Raw genomic sequence first — 20684 nt, 5'->3', positions numbered from 1 at the left:
TCAATTGGCCATGGAGCGTGAAGTAAAACTCTCAGTTCACAATGCTCCATTCATACAGCACATCCATCCCCTCACTGGAGGGATAATAACACTATGGATGTTTGCTTCAGAACTTTTTTTATACTGTCCTCTCCTCAAAATGCGATGTAACACATTTTTTGAAGGACTGATAGTCATAGTGGGAATCTTGAACAAGTGCCAGAACAATTAGTTATGTAACCCAGACCTACCTCCTCTCCTTAGACTTACCTCCTCTCCCCAGGCCTACCTCCTCTCCCCAGACCTACCTCCTCTCCCCTGGCCTACCTCCTCTCCCCAGGCGTATCTCCTCTCCCCAGGCCTACCTCCTCTCCCCAGGCCTACCTCCTCTCCCCAGGCCTACCTCCTCTCCTTAGACCTACCTCCTCTCCCCAGGCCTACCTCCTCTCCCTACCTCCTCTCCCCAGGCCTACCTCCTCTCCTTAGGCCTACCTCCTCTCCCCAGGCCTACCTCCTCTCCTTAGGCCTACCTCCTCTCCCCAGACCTACCTCCTCTCCTTAGACCTACCTCCTCTCCCCAGGCCTACCTCCTCTCCCTAGGCCTACCTCCTCTCCCCAGACCTACCTCCTCTCCTTAGGCTTACCTCCTCTCCCCAGACCTACCTCCTCTCCTCAGGCCTACCTCCTCTCCCCAGACCTACCTCCCCTCCTCAGGCCTACCTCCTCTCCCCAGACCTACCTCCTCTCCTTAGGCCTACCTCCTCTCCCCAGGCCTACCTCCTGTCCCCAGACCTACTTCCTCTCCTTAGGCCTACCTCCTCTCCCCAGACCCACCTCTCCCTAGGCCTACCTCATCTCCTTAGGCCTACCTCCTCTCCCCAGACCTACCTCCTCTCCCCAGGCCTACCTCCTCTCCCCAGTCCTACCTCCTCTCCCCAAGCCTACCTCCTCTCCCCAAGCCTACCTCATCTCCCAAGCACTACCTCATCTCCACAGCCCTACCTCATCTCCCCTGCTTAGTAAAGTTAGGTAACCCAGGTCTACCTCCTCTCCCCTATAGCTTAGTAAAGGATAGATAACCCAGCCCTACCTCCTCTCTGCTGGCTCAGTTAAGCAGTAAAGTTGAAGTAACCAAGGTGCTTGCCCTCTAATTGATTCATTTCCACCAGACCGGGGATTTATGGCTGCTTCTGCAATGACCCATTCAAACTTAATGTCATCTTTGCTTTTGAGAGTGAAATCCCTAAGGACCAGGACGTTCATATGGCGGGAGACGAGAGGGGGTTGTCGGCTAGCATGAGTGGCCCTTTCAAAGGCGCCTTTCACCTCCTGGGCCAAGCAGGGAATGTTTGGACACACTCTCACACACATACACACTGTTGCAGATACACATTCACTCGCACACACAAAGACATTGCTGAGGAATGCATGTTTCAAGTGGGAAGCCTTTTAATTGCTGTATACAGTAAACATGGTAATAGGTGTGTCTTGGTTGCAGCATTTCACTTTCATGCATTGAGTGCATTCTTTGCAGAGTGGCTACACAGACTCTAAACCTCTTATTGACCTTGAAAAATGATACTACAGCTTTTCTCGTCAATTAATTAACATTCTGTCACACCTAAAAAGCATTCAAATGTTATTACTATTCATATTCTATTTCATTGTAGTCAATAACACTAACACACACATACACATGCCTGGAAGTCACAGTCCACAGGATGCCACAGAGTCCACAGTAGCTGCTAAACCCTCTCTGTAGCCTGAGGCAGTGTAAGACAGAGTAAACCCTCTCCTATCCTCCCTGCTGTCTTTCACCTACTTATTTACTACTCTAGAATCCCTCTGGTCCATTCACCCTCCCTCCTTCCATCCGTCCTTCCTCAAATCCATCACATAATCCTCTTTAAGGACATTAGCTGCTAATATATCCAGTCATAAGGTATAAAAGCTCAGCTATTTTTTTACCGCCATAGGCAGTGTGCTAAAGAGCCCATTTAGGAAGGCAAGCAACCAGGGGATATCACTGTTTTGAACCTAAATACCGCTGAGTTATCTGTCTGAGTGTGTGTCAGGGGCAGAGACTCTCCAAGTCTCCAGGACTATTGGATAAGAAAGGGGATTCTGGTGGTACAGATACGGTAGTGCAATGGGCTATATGGCATTAGACTTGATAGAGTCTCCTCTGGGGTAAAGCTCACTATGACCCAGGATCTAGAACCTGTTTAAAGAAGTGCTCAATGAATGCTGTGTTTCAGGCAGGAAGAGTAGAAACACTGGTGGGGAAGACACAGACGAGCTGCATGCAAATACATATCAGATAAAAAAAATAAAAAAACAGACTTAAAAATCACTATGACAACAACCTAATGCTTCTGTCCTCAGAGTGTGACAGAAGCATGTTATTATCCCTAACAGAGTGTGATCTTAATGGACCTGTCAATGATCACTTGTTTAGTTGCTCAGGGGCCAAACAGCTGTTCATTGAGCCACAAATAAAGTGCAATGCACGATAATGTAAGGAAAACCCACTAGTACATGTTGACAGGTCAGGTCACTACTCAAAGCTCAACAGCAAGGCTCTGTTTGTAGAGTAAAGAGTGCCCTCTGCTGGTTAGAATAGGGAATGACAGTCATCAGGAGTTGAGCGCTGGGTTCTGATACTCGTAAACACCATTGCTGTTCTTGTCTCCTTCCTTTCCTTCTCGGCAACTGATCTGAGAGGGACTGAATACATGACAGGATAATAAGGAAACCCATTGAAGATTTCCTGGTCCAGTTATGTCCAGCAACGGAAACCGTTTCCCGTTTAAGAACCAAACGGAAGTAAACAGAGCATACAGAACAGGGAGGCGAACAGAACAGGGAGGCGCCTACTTGAATTTGTCCAATAGAAACTCTCGTTTTCGTTGCAAAACGTTTTCCGTTGAGAGTAAACGTTATGCAACAGACGAAACATTTTATTACAGAATCGGTGAAATGAATACACCCCTGCTCTCAGTACTGCTACATTGGTGCAGGTGAAATAGCTATTAGGATATGAGACAATGGCTATGTCCCGATACTCTGAACTGGTTTCCGTTTCTTGTCTCGTTGTCCCAGCGCTGTGAGAGATACCGCTGAAACCCCAACAGGTCCGCTAGTTTTTCAAATGTTTCATTGATTATGTTGCGGCAGCAGGGGGAGCCACTGTTTCACTAATGGTCAACGATAACCATACCGTTAGCATTCCAGGAATGTAAGGTTGAACACTATTGCAGACGATACATTCGTGCATTCACATTCATTTCAGCAGCGTTATTTAGCCATTGTCATTCAGTAATTCAAATCCTCATTCAGACCCACCACAGAAACACAGTATTAGACAGTATGCACTCAGCCTCTCTAGTTATGAATTAGAGGTGGCAGCACAGGTTCAAAAGTGGTGTGGCAAAATGAGTAGGTATCTTTTCTGGGGCCTGGAGTTTTTCCTTATCTCGTGACCTGGTCAAGTAAAACTATGGGTCCTATTCCTAGGTTATGACACAATATTATTATAGATACAGTAGCTTCCCTTTTCATATGTGCTATGACTGGGCTGGGTTTTTTCTTGTTGGGTCATGTGAATTCAAAACTCTCCTGGCCTAACGTGGATCAAACCCTTTCAAACTACCACAAACCTTGTTATTATTCATTCTGAATCTGATATCAAAAGAGCCAGAGAGACAACAACTTCAATGGACAACATACTCTGTAGTTTAGTGAACTACTGTAGCAGGGCTTGGCATTATGCAAATAATATTTTTAATGTCTTTAAACATTAATTTCACTCTATACAGACACATGTTAAGCAGTGGAAAAATAAAAAGACAGACAGGTTTACATTTTTATGAAATAAAACCTATTATTTGTTGATCTGATTAGGGTGCTCTTCTGCAATTATTCATTCTGTAAGCGTTGTGTAGGGCAGGGTTGGTTACATTTAACACTATACACAGTAGACTTTGTAACAAAGCAGGGTTACATTTAACACTATACACAGTAGAATCTAACAAAGCAGGGTTACATTTAACACTATACACAGTAGACTTTGTAACAAAGCAGGGTTACATTTAACACTATACACAGTAGACTAACAAAGCAGGGTTACCTTTAATACTATACACAGTAGACTGTAACAAAGCAGGGTTACATGTAACACTATACACAGTAGACTGTAACAAAGCAGGGTTACATTTAACACTATACACAGTAGACTCTAACAAAGCAGGGTTACATTTAACACTATACACAGTAGACTTTGTAACAAAGCAGGGTTACATTTAACACTATACACAGTAGACTCTAACAAAGCAGGGTTACATTTAACACTATACACAGTAGACTTTGTAACAAAGCAGGGTTACATTTAACACTATACACAGTAGACTCTAACAAAGCAGGGTTACATTTAACACTATACACAGTAGACTTTGTAACAAAGCAGGGTTACATTTAATACTATACACAGTAGACTTTGTAACAAGGCAGGGTTACATTTAATACTATACACAGTAGACTGTAACAAAGCAGGGTTACATTTAATACTATACACAGTAGACTTTGTAACAAGGCAGGGTTACATTTAACACTATACACAGTAGACTGTAACAAAGCAGGGTTACATTTAATACTATACACAGTAGACTTTGTAACAAGGCAGGGTTACATTTAACACTATACACAGTAGACTCTAACAAAGCAGGGTTACATTTAACACTATACACAGTAGACTTTGTAACAAGGCAGGGTTACATTTAACACTATACACAGTAGACTGTAACAAAGCAGGGTTACATTTAACACTATACACAGTAGGCTCTAACAAAGCAGGGTTACATTTAACACTATACACAGTAGACTTTGTAACAAGGCAGGGTTACATTTAACACTATACACAGTAGACTTTGTAACAAAGCAGGGTTACATTTAACACTATGCACAGTATACGTTTTATGTGGAAGTCATGAAACCACTAATGTAGTTGTCCTGGTCTCCATCTGACCCATCAGAGGTTGGTTCCCTGGCGCTCACTGTAGGAACTGATTGCCTGTAAAATCCCCCTTTTCATGAATAATATTTTATTATGTCACTCATTCTATTGCACTCTATTCTAACCAAACCCGCATGACTATTTCTTATCAGTAGGTGTCACTATGCACTAGCTAGTAGAAAAAGACTGACGCCACGATGGCTGCCTGTCTCTGTGTATGTGAAAGTAATGGTAGTGCTAGAATCCACCAATGCTCTCTTTCTGCATTTGCCATCCATCTATAATGGTTGGACAAATATGTTCATATTGTCTGTGTAGACTGTTCTGTGGCAGATTTTTTTTTGAATGTTTACTTTTAAGACAGTGACATTTTCACCACAAACGTGTGAATAATCACCAAATCAAAACGTATTGGTCACATAAACATATTTAGCAGATGTTATTGCCGGTTTAGCGAAATGCTTGTGTTCCTAGCTCCAACAGTGCAGTAGTGTCTAACAATTCACAACAATACTCACAAATTTAGAAGTAAAAGAATGGAATTAAGAAATATATAAATATTAGATCGAGCAATGTTGGAGTGGCATTGGCTAAAATACAGTAGAATAGAATACAGTATAACATATGAGATGAGTAAAGCAATATGTAAACATTATTAAAGTGACTAGTGTTCCATTATTAAAGTGGCCAGTGATTCCAAGTCTATGTATATAGGGCAGCGGCCTCTAAGGTGCAGGGTTGCGTAATCAGTTGGACTCGACTATTGATGGCTATTAAACAGTCTGACGGCCTTGAGATAGAAGCTGATTTTCAGTCTCTCGATTCCAGCTTTGATGCACGCCAAGATGCACGTGTACGCCAAGGAACTTGAAGCTTTCTCCCTTCTCCACTGCTGTCCCGTCGAAGTGGATACGGGCGTGCTCCCTCTGCTGTTTCCTGAAGTCCATGATCAGCTCCTTTATTTTGTTGATGTTGAGTAAGAGGTTATTTTCCTGGCACAACTCTCCCAGGGCCCTCACCTCCTCCCTGTAGGATGTCTAGGCTGTCTCATCATTGTTGGTAATCAGGCCTACTACTGTTGCGTCATCTGCATGATTGAGTTGATGATTGAGTCGGAGGCGTGTGTGGCCACACAGTCATGGGTGAACAGGGAGAAAAGGAGGGGGCTGAGCACGCACCCTTGTGAGGCGTTGAGGATCAGTGAAGTGGAGGTGTTGTTTCCTACCTTCACCACCTGGGGGCGGCCCATCAGGATGTCCAGGACCCAGTTGCACAGGGCAGGGTTCAGACCCAGGGCCACAAGCTCAATGATGAGCTTGGAGGATACTATGGTGTTGAATGCTGAACTATAGTCAATGAACAGCATTCTTATATAGCTATTCCTCTTGTCCAGATGGAGTAGGTCAGTGTGCAGTGCGATGGCAATTGCACTGTCTGTGGATCAATTGGGGCAGTAAGCAAATTGAAGTGGGTCTAGGGTGTCAGGTTTTCCAGTACGAGTACTACTGTCAATGTGTTGGTAGAACTTCGATAGCATTTTCCTCAAATTTGCTTTGTTAAAATCCCCAGCTACAATAAATACGACCTCAGGATATGTGGTTTCCAGTTTGCATAAGGTCCAGTGTAATTCTTTGAGGGTCGTCGTGGTATCAGCTTGAGGGATATATACACGGCTCTTCGGAGGTAATATGGTCGGCATTTGATTGTGAGGTATTCTAGGTCGGGTGAACAAAAGGTCTTGAGTTTCTGTATGTTATCACAATCACACCAATCACACATCACACACTTTCTTCTTCCCAGAGAGTACCTTATTCCTGTATGCACTGAGAACCCAGCTGGCTGTATGGACAAGGACAGTATATCCCGAGAAAGCCATGTTTCCTTGAAACAGAGTATTTTACCATCCCTGATGTCTCTTTGGAAGGAGATCCTCGCCCTGAGCTCATCTACTTTACTATCCAGAGACTGAACATTAGCGAGTAATATACTCGAAAGCGGTGGATGGTGTGCATGCCTCCTGAGTCGGACTAGAAGTCCACTCCGATTACCTCTTCTCTGCCAGCGGTGTTTTGGAGAAACCTCTGAAATAAGTTAAATAGCCCTGGGGGGTACGAACACAGGATCCAATTCGGGAAAGTCGTATTCCTGGTCGTAATGCTGGTGAGTTACCGCCGCTCTGATATCCAAAAGTTATTTCCGGTAGTATGTTATAACACAAAAGAAATCTGGGCTAAGAATGTAACCAGCAGTGGACATAAAATAATATGCCAACCAATATTACTGGACTAACAAACTGGCTGACTAACCTTTTCAGGATCTTCAGTATCTCTTGGCCTTGGGTAGCAGCAGCTGATCGTTTCACTCTCTTTATCCTGTGCCAAACACATTTATTCATGGGGTCTAACTTATTAACGTTAGCTGCTGGCTGCGTGATTGCATCAACCTTACTAGCTAATGTTAGCTAGGTAGCCATCTAGCTAGTCTACTTAACCTAACGTTAGGAGTTTTGTTTACTAGCTATAGATTGGATCATTCTATATAGTTTTAGAGGATGACTAAACTGCTTTTATTAACTGCTTTTATAAACACATACAGTATCTTATTGTCCTTTAAAATGTGTGTTGGCTCTCTCAGGCAACCAGGCATGCAGGAGAGGAGTGTGAGTGAAGAAAGAAAGAAGTAAGAAAGAAGAAAAGATTGTAGAGTCAAACAACAAGGTGCTGATGCAACCAAACATAGTTGTTGAGAGGCAAGGTTGATGAGTCTCTGTAGGCTGTAGCTAGGAGATGACTGTGACTGACAGGTGAATCCACCAATCACAGCGAGCGTGGTGGTTACCATGTGAAATCCCAGGGACAGGGATGAATTCACTAGACAAAACATAGGCAAACGGGCTGGAATTGTGGGTGGTACTATATCACCTTATCCAATAAGAAATGCCTGCTTTCTTTTCCATTGCACAATGTTTTTTTATGATGTGAACTAATGAATATGTCTGGTAAGCACGTTTGGTGCCGCTGCTTTGAAAGTGGTGTGGTGGCTCCACACCAGATTGAGAAGTACTGGGGCAAATGCTGTCTCGCGTTTTCTGGAGGCTCTGATAAGAATGTCTGCCTAAATGACAAAGTGTGAATAATGAATTCGGCCAGTCTGTCTGAGAGGATAGTTGGACGGATGAGCTTGTGCCTACGCCTCAGACAGGGTGGGCGTGATGAGGAGAGGTGACAACAGAGAGGTCTAATCAGGATGAGCAGGCAGACTCACAATGTGAACATTCTTCATTTCCACAGTCACTTTCTGTGTCGGCACAGAGCTTTTAAAAAGCTTCCACAAGGCCAACATGAGTCTGTGAAACAGCCATCCAATCAAACCTGGTTTCAAGTCAAGGCCCTTTCAAAATGGCAAATGGTTACAGTTGACAAAGAGTTCTGAGTCAGCCTCCATCATAATGATTACCTGGCTGTAAGAACAACTGAATGAAACCAACCTCTGTGACATACAGTGCCAGTCCTTGAAGGGAATGCATTTGGCAAACAGCAAACAAGGACTGAAAATAAATTGAGCAACAATTCTGCAGGCCTTTTAAAGATGTTTTGTTGAAAAGCATGAAACAATACAAGTGGTTGAAGCGCTCTCAAAATAATTGGGAGATGGGGGACAGGAGGGACGGGAGAAAACGTGATCTCCATCACTCATAATCCAGTCGCATACACCCTCTGAATATTTGCAGTTGGGACCCAAATAATTTGTGACATGGCGGGAACATGAATACGTTAGTATGACATGGTCTCTAGCATCATATTCAAATGTGCATTGAAAAGTTTTGAAGTGTTGATGGAAAATATCTATTTTTGCTGTCTTTGTTGCTAGCTGACAATCAGAACTCCATCATGACCCACATACCGCAGGTATGCTCCGTTACAAAAAAAAACAACATGAACAAATCAAGTGAAAAATGTCATGTGTGAAGTCTCACATGATATTTCACATGACTCAGACATGTGATAGTGTAAGATTCACATGTGTGATTTTGTAACTGGCAGGATTAGAAATCAGGTCTCCCAATGTCTTGACCATTCGACCAAGAGGGCCAGCATTCATTTTCAAGTTGCAGGCCGGGCTACCTCATCACTTGACCATGAAAAACCATGACCGACTCATGTCCACTACACTTTCACATGTGCATTTTCACATTTTAATGTCAACAAGGGCTGTTAAATGACAACAAAAAAATGAGTTTATCACAGGGTTTTCTGTGATTAATCACGATTATCCGCAAATTCATAATTTCAGATAAATTGATAAACATTCTTTCTTAACCTCAAAGTCAACTTGTTTTGACATCACATCGTTGTTTTTAGCTCTATAGATGACATATTAGGGATGTTTTCATTGTAATTTGAATGTTTTTAGACAATAACCAGGTTTCCATCCAAAGTTTTTTATGCGAGTAAAGTACGTCGGATACAAAATGTCACGACAGGCCTGACGGAAACAGAACATTTGTTGGTAAACTTTCCAAATTTCGACAAAACAAAATATGCTAGACAAGGTGGGATCTTTTTGTGTCTGTAAACCTAGTTTATGTGATAAAAAACACGTGATCTAAAGTCACAAAAATGTATCTTTAGTTACTTTATGAATTCTGACAGTGCTAATTTGAACATGTTAAACAGGATACATAAGGAGACACAGAGCGCTAGCTTCTCTGTTCTTTTCACTGGGCTTCTCCCAACGGTCACTGACAAACGTATGAAGAAGAGAGTTGCTTCTTAACACCTGCCCACATAACCCGGAAGCCAGCAACACCAATATGTTGGAGGAAACACTGTGATGACCAAGGTCTGCCTGCAGGTGCCTGGCCCACCACAAGGAGTCGCTAGAGCGTGATGAGCCAAGTAAAGCCCTCCCGGCCAAATCCTCCCCTAACCCAGACAGCGCTGGGCCAATTGTGAGCAGCGCTATGGGACTTCAGATCACGGCCGGTTGTGATACAACCCGGGATCGAACCCGGGTCTGTAGTGACACATCTAGCACTAAAATGCAGTGCCTTAGGGCTCCTGATTGGCACAGCGGTCTAAGGCACAGCATCTAAGTGCTAGAGGCGCCACTACAGACCCTTGTTCGGGTTCCAGGCTGTATCACAACCGGCCGTGATTGGGTGTCCCATAGTGCGGCGCACAATTGGCCCAGCATCATCCAGGTTAGGGTTTGGCCGGGGTAGGCAGTCATTGTAAATAAGACTTTGTTCTTAACTGACTTGCCTGGTTAAAAGTTAAGTAAATAAAAAATAAAAACAGAAATAACCGCTGCGCCACTCGGGAGGCCCAAAAATAATACTTTTTTACCCACTTGAATTATTACACTCAGGTAGACTAAGTTACCTTTTTACAGAATGGCATTACAGAATCTGCAATTCCATATGTGGAAACATTGCAACTGGGAGTTGTCTACACCACCTTTTCACGTGGTGGTGTAACGTGAGGAGACTAACACTATTTCACCACCAAATGCGAACTTGCAAAGGGAGATTTTCACATGTGAAACCGGACATATTGCATGTGCAACTGCAATTCACATGTTTTTTCTTCTCACATGTGAGAAGGTGGTGTTAGCATGTGAACTACATGTAAATCATGCGAAAATATGGTTGACATGTTAAATTTAAGCTCAACATGTGAAAACAGCGATTTTCCCTAATGTTGACATGTAAAACTGCAACAAAAAAATAATAATAAAAAAATAATATAAAATAAAAAAAGGGGAAGGGCTGTCACAGTCCAGGAGTTAGGTGGCTTTGTTTACAATGTGATTCAGAGGACTTACTCCAGCTGTGACTGTGAAGCTGTGGGGTAGCGTTTACATCATAGGTGTGATAGGTGCATCCTACGGACAAACTCCATGACAGCCAGGTATGATTGGAAAACACATATAGAGGAGTAGAAACACCAGGGGGAAACCAATCATATTGACACACAGTAACTACAAAAGGGTTCTCCGGTTGTCCACATAGGAGAACCCTTTGAAGAACACTTTTTGGTCCCAGGTAGAACCCTTTTGGATTCCATGTAGAACCCTTTCCACGGAGGGTTCTACATGGAACCCAAAAGGGTTCTATCTCAAATCAAAAAGTTTTTTTTTTACCTCAAACCAAAAAGGGTTCTTCAAAGGGTTCTCCTATGGGGACAGCCGAAGAACTCTTTTGGAACCCATTTTTCGAAGAGTGTATATACTGAGGTGTTTCAAGTCTGCACTATTCCCCTTTTATTTACTGAGATCTCTGAGAGATATGTGTTGTATCTCGGCTTTAATCCGACATTTTGATCTATTAGTTGACACACAGCAAGGGGGCGACTGACCAGATTCTAGACTGTCAAAACATATTTTGAAAGAGTCAGTTTCACTGATTTAAATAGTTCACCAGCCGTCTTCCAGAGGGCGAGAGGGAAGAGGGAGGGAGAGAGAAAGAGAGAGAGAGAGTGAGAGAGGGGGGGGGGGGGGGGGGGGGGTGCCTGGAGAAAGGAGAGGGCTGCCCAAGCACAAACAAACAAAGGCTAGTGTGAAAAGACAGCATCTGAAATTGTGCATAAGCCAGTAGGGGCTGCATAGCCTACGACATGAGTCACCCATCACCAACAACCATACACACACACAGAGAAGGAGAAAGAGAGAGAGAGAGAGAGCAAGAGAGAACAACATCCTTTCAAATGTATGAAGGTCGGATATAAACAATGTATTACTGATTACTGTCATATGAAACTATCAACTATCTTTTTTTTTATGAAAGAATATACCATGTACAGTTTAATCACCCCTCCATACCAATTTGCTGCATTGTCACCCATGATAATCTAATATGCCACTATTTAATAATGCTATCACACTGTAATTATCCCTGTAACATGCCAAAAATTATGACAGACTTGATGGCCCTAAACACCTACACCTTCACCCACACATATGCACATACACACACATACACACACACACACACACATGCACCGAAAGAGCACTGACATCCACCACCACACTCACTCATTAACACTTCCTCTCCTTCCATCTTCAGAAGCAGAGAGCTGCTGACTACCATGCCAATATATTGTATACTGTAACATCATGCTCATTACCAGGGACAACGCATCAAAGCAGATGGGAGAGCATGATTGGCTGGGCCCAGACTGGTGACGTGTTACAGCCAGCCGGCCACGCAGGCCAGCACAGAGCATCACAGCCGGCAATCAACAGGAGAAAGACCATGATGATGGGGTCTAATTAAAAGTATGATAGGATAGTGTGTAGATTATTTGCATGTGCTGCTATCTCTTGCCAAGCTTTCACAGCTAATGGATCATATAAACTGGGTGGTTTGAGTCCTGAATACTGATTGGCTGACAGCCGTGGTATATCAGACCGTATACCACGGGTATGACAAAACATGTATTTTTACTGCTATAATTACGTTGTCAACCAGTTTATAATAGCAATAAGGCACCTCGGCGGGTTGTGGTATATGGCAAATATACCACGGCTAAGGGCGTTGAGTCGTGCCTAAGAACAGCCCTTAGCCATGGAACAGCCCTTAGCCAGACGCCTTCGGGCCTTATTGCTTAAATAGAGCACCACAAAGCTCCTCCAACTACTGAATAGACATATCAGCAGAGGAGCTGTAGTGTCATATTTAGAATATGCAGTAGTACTGCAGTAGTACGCATCATATCAGCAAGCATGGACTTTTGTTTGTACTGTACCTGTCATATGTAAAGATGTTTAGATAGCTTTATGGTTCAGAAAGCTTCAAATAATAACAGCCAACAAACTTTCTCTAACCATCTAGTTGTATCTCACAATCTCTGTCTTGTCAAAAGTGTACCATTAAAAATGATTTTCTTGGTTAAACTGATTAGAAAACTGTATATCAATATCAATATCAATGCCTTGTGACTACCCATAATTCCTGGATCACTGTCTTGACCACTTTCTATTCTAAGACTGATTGTGGTCCTCTCTGGTGGTGGAGAAATCTCTTTCAATCTAATTACATCATATCAATGCTTTTAATTCAGCCCAGAAACGAATCTAATATATAAATGATTTTGTGCAAATTAGTCATTTCAACTCTCCTCTTTACTCTGGCCATTCTCATTGAGCATGTTAATTGAACTTTCCAATATAGAACAAGATGGGAGGGAGGTGTCTGACAGTGTTAAATGAGGGCCATTTGATCACGTGTGATGATTGTGTGAACAGTCTGGGGCAAAAACTAGAGGGGAAAGAGACATGGCTTACAGGCCACGTATGCATCCCATGTCATAGTATGTTAAAATTCTCAATAAATACAAAATCATTTCTCTATTGATTGAGACATGACTATGTCTGTCTGGGTCTGTCTGTTCTATTCTGTGTTTACCAGATACACAAGTCCCCCGTGGAGTCCCCTCCCCAGACCCTTGTAAAGAGGACATCGGGGGGAATCCACAGTAGACACAGCATCTGGCAAAGCCATCTGGCCCTGCCGCTGTCATTGACGTGAATCCGTGCAATCACCTGTTGTCAACACCGTCAGCAACAAAGTCCCCTGTCCACTCCAGCAGCATTGCAACATGAACCATCCTCTCTTGTGTTGTGGAGAAATAACGCATATTTGTAATCTCTCTACATTGTGTAATTCTATTGTGTTATTCATTAACATTACTAGCATTCAACACTTAGCAGAAAAACAGTAGTAGCTACACTTAGATACCTTCTCATTACGATCCCATTTAGTATGAATGCCAACCTACAGTATGCCTGTTGGTCATGGGATGCTATCAGAGATCTTTCTAGACAGGGAGTTGTAAATAGTGTTTGTGTGTTGTGTGTGCCTAAGAAGCCAGTATAGTATCTGTGCAACGGACTATACAAATATGGATGGGGATAAGCCGAGCATTAGTCAATGGAAAAGCAGTGTTTTTGAAAGAAAGGCAGCTTCAGGCTTCAGAAAGCTTTTGTAGATAATCACACCGGCTGTTTGTCCACACAATTAATAGAAAATAATAGAATACAACTTTATTGTCCATTGGTTAGAACATAGGACATTTTCTGCCTTTATCAATACCCCCAGATACATACAAACACATTGAGAGATACAGGGTCAGCAGAAGCCCAACACCGCTGGGTGGAGAGCAATTGTGGGGGGTCAAGTGCTTTACTCATGGGCACAATGGCAGGAGATGGTACATGGGATCAGAGACCAGAAGCCATCCAAGTATGATTTCAGTTCCATTCTCATTTCTGTGTTGCCCCACCTGGGGCTTGAACCAGAAACCTTCTGGCTACTGGGCAGCCTCTCCAACCTCTAGGGCTTAAGAGCTACTGCTGCCGATTGATCATATGTTGTGTCTATAATATCTAAAATTATAAATTGTGATATCAGTCATTTATATGCTCCATTCTCTTGTGGATTAACTACAGCCTGGTTAACTCCTATAACGCAGTAATATGGGACTTACATCAACTAGAGATAACACAAAGATACATTTTGTTGTATGATGTTTATCGAATTGTAGGGTCTAGAACGATGTCAGTTGCATGAGTTAAAACTTACCGCATGATATTGAACAAAAATACATTTTTGGTTGCTTTGGGGAGGCGATGGAGTGTGTAGCATATGGGTGTGGGTGAGGTGTGACATATACGACATAAGCATCGCCAGAGACAGACCATCCGAGAGACTGCGCTGGGCGTTTGCAAAACTGTCCACCAGTACACTACGCAATTGCGCAATAAGGGGATGTTGTGCGAGCAGTGGCAAGAAATAAATAGTTAGAAACTTAGTGCAGCCACACGTGCAGGGGTGTGTCTGTTTGTAATCACCCGTTCCTGGAGACATTTGGTTCAGCACATCGAGGATACTTGGATGTCCCTTCGTGCGACTCTCCATAGTGAGCCGGCTGTATCGTTACATGGAGACACGAGAAGGACAACGAAGAATAACCGTGGAACTGTGTCGGATGTTTGCTGGTTGGACATCGTAGTTCCAGCACGATGCTATATGTAATTTGTTTCAGAAGCTGGACGGTGGATACAATTGTCAAAAGTGCGGATATTTGAGCGGGACGCACGCACAATGCACATTGCGGACATGGCTGTCTCTGTGTTTGTAGTAGTGATCATCGCCGTCTCGTTTCTGTCCAACGTGGTGGTACTGATCTGCTTTCTGTACAACCAGGAGATTCGAAAGCAGGTGCCCGGGTTGTTTATCCTCAACCTAACCGTCTGCAACCTGTTGCTTACCGTGTCCAATATGCCTCTAACTCTGGTCGGACTTATCAACAAAGGAAACACTGGAGGCAGCGGGTTCTGTCAAACTGTGGGTTTCCTGGACACTTTTCTCACCACCAACTCAATGCTCAGTATGGGGGCTTTGAGCATCGATCGATGGGTGGCAGTGGTTTTTCCGCTGAGCTACCACTCCAGAATACGACACCGGGACGCAGTGATAGGGCTTGGATACACGTGGATGCACTCGCTCTCGTTCTCCACGGTGGCCACTTGCTCTTCCTGGGTTGGGTACCATCACATTTACGCATCATGTACGCTCTGCAATGCGAGAGCAAGCGGCTCCCGGACGCAGTTTATCATCTACACTGTGGTGTTACACTCTCTCACGTTTCTCTTGACCTTAATCGTGTTGTGTGTAACGTACCTGAAAGTTCTGAAAGTTGCGCGGTTTCACTGTAAACGCATCGACGTGATCACTATGCAGACCTTATTGCTGCTTGTGGATATTCACCCGAGGTAAGCCGTTGAGCCTAGTCTGAGTCATTTGCTTAGACATTTTTTCAGATTATCCCACGAATTGTAATTGCAAAATTACCAATGCGATTTCAGTGGATTTAGGATTGATTTCAGCACCACCGTTTTGGTCCAACGTTACGGTCTCAGATCTCAGCCCCCTTTATCAAAACTAAAATGACACAAATATATTCCAAACCAAGAGCTCTTCACATACAGATCAAAACCATTATAAATTGTGACCATTATAAAACTTGATTTTCCTGTGTTTTATATACATTCCCACCCTATCAGGTTGAAATAATACTGTGAAAATGTACTGTTTGAAAAGGCGCCTGAAATCTCAGCCTGTCATGGTGGGATGGAGTTTTGGCCTGCCTCCTGCTCCTAACTCTGACCACCCCCAGACTGTCCTAGCTAAATTCTTGTTTGAGAAATTGCTCTTTGCTAATAAGCTATTTTTTGTTTCTCTTTGACCATGTACATTGAAAACAATCACATTAAGGTACTTAATTGTCACCCAGAAATGATTTGATATTGAGATAAAAACGACTGCATTGGACCTGTATTGTTTACTGCATTTGATTATCCCTTTTCAATCATCTCCACATTACATAACTCAAATAGTTAAACTAGCCTCAAATAGGTAGATTGATGCCATCTCACTGTCACTTTCCCTGTTGTCTGTCTTTCTTCTTTCTCAGAGGCCGGGGTCAATTCCTTGTGATTAGCGATCAATTAAACAATAAGTATTGACCTGGAATTGGACTTGATTTACATAATGGATGTTTCACAGTTTCGATATCTTGAACAATCCATTGGCATTGACCTGAGGCTGTGCTCTGATACTGTCCATAGAAGCATGCTGTTTTCTCCATCACCCCTCATTCCACTCGAGAGGCCATGTTTGAGGCTGTGCTCCTGGGTCGTCCCCTGGGTTGATAACGGTCCCCTCTGTCCTTTGGTAGTGTGCGCCAGCGATGCCTGGATGAGCAGAGACAGCGGAGGCAGAGAGCCACCAAGAAGATCATCACATTCATTGGAACGTTTGTGGTGTGCTTCGCCCCTTACGTCATCACGAGGTGAGCAGGGGTTCAAATCTATCCTCAACACCCCTGTGCATGTGGGATGGTGTTATATTGTGGGATTGGCTGCTGCGAACTGTGGTGACACCAATTCCCCATCTGAGACCAACGAAAGTTGTCTACTTCCTGTGCAAATGGCTTGTGCTTTGGGTAGAAAAAATTACTTTGCAACATGGACCATAGTCAATTTCTACAACCCCATCTTATTATGTTCTATCGATCCATATCTAAATCACTAACCAATCAGCTTGAGGGTAATTATGTTGTCACCCTTTTTCTTCACGAGTTTTAGGATGAAACCCCAGGAAAGGGAGAAAGAGTGTAAGAGAAAGATAATCTGTAAGAGAGTTAGCATGGGTGGACGTGTCGTTATGAGTGAGTCAGAGACCATGATGATACTTCTCATTACACCTGCTGCCTATTGTAGAAGTGCAGCTGCAACCCTTCAGAAGGGGATTGAACATAACCGTGAGAGATGGAGATCACATCAGGGGTTATAATTATAGTGAGATCCCCATTGTGAGTTTGATAGCGCCTGTAAATCACAAGATCAGTGATCTGAGCTCGTCATTCTGAGAATGAGCCTTGTCCTTGTGAAACGCCTCCATACACTTACCTGGTAAGGAGAGTGAGACAAACAAGAGCAACTCCACATCCCCTAACATTCACGATCGAATCAGAGCCATGGCATTTTTAAGCAAAATGTTGAAATTTCTGAGAGCTTATTAAAGAGTTTCCACAGGACAGTAGGTTTTTTGACATCTGTGTTGTTTTTTCACTGGTCTATGAAACAACTATCCACTGTTCATAATATAACTTATCTCTCTGTGCTTGCTGTGGCAGAATCTTCGAGCTCTTCACGCTAGGACAGATAAACCCTCACTGGGGTGTCTTGTCTAAGTGTTTGGCCTACAGCAAGGCAGCCTGCGACCCTTTTGTCTACTCACTGCTCCGGAACCAGTACAGGAAGACATGCAGCGACCTGACCAACAAGATCCTGAAGAGAAGTTCCTTTAACTCCTCCGCCCGCATGGTGGAGAACGGAAGGGTCAACGACACCAACAACTTCAAACCCACCCATTGACTATGGCAAGATGGAGACATTGAGGTACTTACATACAGTTGAAGTCGGAAGTTTACATACACTTAGGTTGGAGTCATTCAAACTCATTTTTCAACCACTCCGCCAATTTCTTGTTAACAAACTATTGTTTTGGCAAGTATGTTAGGAAATCTACTTTGTGCATGACACAAGTAATTTTTCCAACAATTGTTCACAGACAGATTATTTCAGTCATTATTCGCTGTATCACATTTCCAGTTGGTCAGAGGTTTACATACACTAAGTTGACTGTGCCTTTAAACAGCTTGGAAAATTCCAGAAAATTATGTCATGGCTTTAGAAGCTTCTGATAGGCTAATTGACACCATTTGAGTCAATTGGAGGTGTACCTGTGGATGTATTTCAAGGACTACCTTAAACTCAGTGCCTCTTTGCTTGACATCATGGGAAAATCAAAAGAAATGAGCCAAGACCCCAGAAAAAATATTGTAGACGTCCACAAGGCTGGTTTATTCTTGGGAGCAATTTCCAAATGCCTGAAGGTACCACGTTCATCTGTACAAACAATAGTACCCAAGTATAAACACCATGGGACCACACAGCCATCATACCGCTCAAGAAGGAGACGTGTTCTGTCTCCTAGAGATGAACGTACTTTGGTGTGAAAAGTGCAAATCAATCCCAGAACAACAGAAAAGGACCCTGTGAAAATGCTGCAGGAAACAGGTACAAACATATCTATATCCACAGTAAAACGAGTCCTATATCGACATAACCTAAAAGGCCGCTCAGCAAGGAAGAAGCCACTGCTTCAAAACCGCCATAAAAAATCCAGACTACGGTTTGCAACTGCACATGGGGACAAAGATCATACTTTTTGGAGAAATGTTCTCTGGTCTGATGAAACAAAAATAGAACTGTTTGGCTATAATGACAATCATTATGTTTGGAGGGAAAGGGGAGGCTTGCAAGCTGAAGAACACCATCCCAACCGTGAAGGATGGGGGTGGCAGCATCATGCTGCAGGAGGGACTGGTGCACTTCACAAAATAGATGGCGTCATGAGGAAGGAAAATTAGGTGAATATATTGAAGCAACCTCTCAAGACATCAGCCAGGAAGTTAAATCTTGGTTGCAAATGGGTCTTCCAAATGGACAATGACCCCAAGCTTACTTCCAAAGTTGTGGCAAAATGGCTTAAGGACAACAAAGTCAAGGTATTGAAGTGGCCATCACAAGGCCCTGACCTCAGTCCTATAGAAAATTGTGCGGGCAGAACTGAAAAAGCATGTGCGAGCATGGAGGCCTACAAACCTGACTCAGTTACACCAGCTCTGTCAGGCGGAATGGGCCAGAATTCACCCAACTTATTGTGGGAAGCTTGTGGAAGTCTACCTGAAACATTTGACCCAAGTTAAACAATTTAAAGGCAATGCTACCAAATACTAATTGAGTGTATGTAAACTTCTGACCCACTGGGAATGTGATGAAAGAAATAAAAGCTGAAAAAAATAATTCCCTCTACTATTATTCTGACGTTTCACATTCTTAAAATAAAGTGGTGATCCTAACTGACCTAAGACAGGGACTTTAGGATTAATCCTAGTAGGATTAAATGTCAGGAATGTCAGGAGCGTGAATGAGGACCCAAAAGCGAATTAACAAAACAGAGTTTCTTTAATGACGAAACACACGTAGGCTCAGATGGACAGGCAGATTCCGACAGGACAGGACAAGGTTAGATGAACAGGCAGATTCCGACAGGACAGGACAAGGTTGCAGCAAACACGACGATAGTCTGGTTCAGGCATGAGAAACACAAACGAGAATCCGACAAAGACAGAAGCAGGAACAGAGAGAGATATAGAGACCTAATCAGAGGGAAAAAGGGAACAGGTGGGAAAAGGGGTGAACGAGGTAGTTAGAGAAGACAAGGAACAGCTGGGGGAAAGAGGGGAAGAAAAGGTAACCTAATACGACCAGCAGAGGGAGACAGGGTGAAGAGAAAGAACAGGAACAAGACACAACATGACAATACATGACAGGAATTGTGAAAAACTGAGTTTAAATGTATTTGGCTAAGGTGTATGTAAACTTCCGACTTCAACTGTACCTAAGTAGTGAGCCATGGTTGGTGAGTGGAGAGAGTTGAAAAAACCTGAGAAGAGATTGTTGCTTTGTATCGATTTCGTACTTTCGCAGTTTTGAGCAGGGTTAACTGTTGCTCTCTTGTCTCATTGTGTGACATGAGTGAGAAAACATGATGTCCTTAATTGGGAAGATATGACGGAGAGTCATGTGGGTCACGAATTACTGTTGCTAAGCCAGTGAGTCACTCGTAGTTCATTAAAGTATGTCAATTCGTTTAAAATGGTTTCATTCCAACCGAGTGGTTTTGATGGAGTGATTTCTTGTTGTAGCATGTATGACTTCAGATAAGACAAATTAGATTTTGACATATGTTGCTGCTCATTAGTGTAGCAACATCGCCAGGATTCACTGTTCCTGGGCCCAATGAGTTGGTGTGCAAGGTAGCATGCCCTGACTATGACTCACATAGCTAAGATGATGTAGCTGCATGGGCAAAATTCTACACAATTGAGTGCCTTTCAAACGCGTGATTATATCACTGTAAAAGGGATAACATGTCTCTGTATCACTATCACCTAAGAGTAGTAACATCTGGATGGATAACTATGGGAATATAAAGCATTTGAGATCATTTTTTGTTGGTATGATACCTTGTGCGATATAGCTGCAAAAGTGTATACAG

At 43.1% G+C, this 20684-nt stretch overlaps 1 protein-coding gene across 1 annotated transcript; it reads left to right on the top strand.

Annotated features, from left to right (window-relative positions):
- Window positions 1-14700: 14700 nt before the first annotated feature.
- Window positions 14701-17932, top strand: LOC110522123 (G-protein coupled receptor 26-like). The gene is made up of 3 exons (XM_021600288.2): window positions 14701-15766; window positions 16732-16845; window positions 17692-17932. Exons 1-3 carry the CDS (start codon window positions 15096-15098, stop codon window positions 17930-17932), a joined length of 1026 nt encoding a protein of 341 aa, XP_021455963.1. The 5' UTR covers window positions 14701-15095.
- Window positions 17933-20684: the final 2752 nt, after the last annotated feature.

The sequence above is a fragment of the Oncorhynchus mykiss genome, chromosome 1 (assembly GCF_013265735.2).
Source record: "Oncorhynchus mykiss isolate Arlee chromosome 1, USDA_OmykA_1.1, whole genome shotgun sequence".
Lineage (NCBI taxonomy): Eukaryota > Metazoa > Chordata > Actinopteri > Salmoniformes > Salmonidae > Oncorhynchus > Oncorhynchus mykiss.
This window is presented reverse-complemented; position numbering and strand designations above follow the sequence as displayed.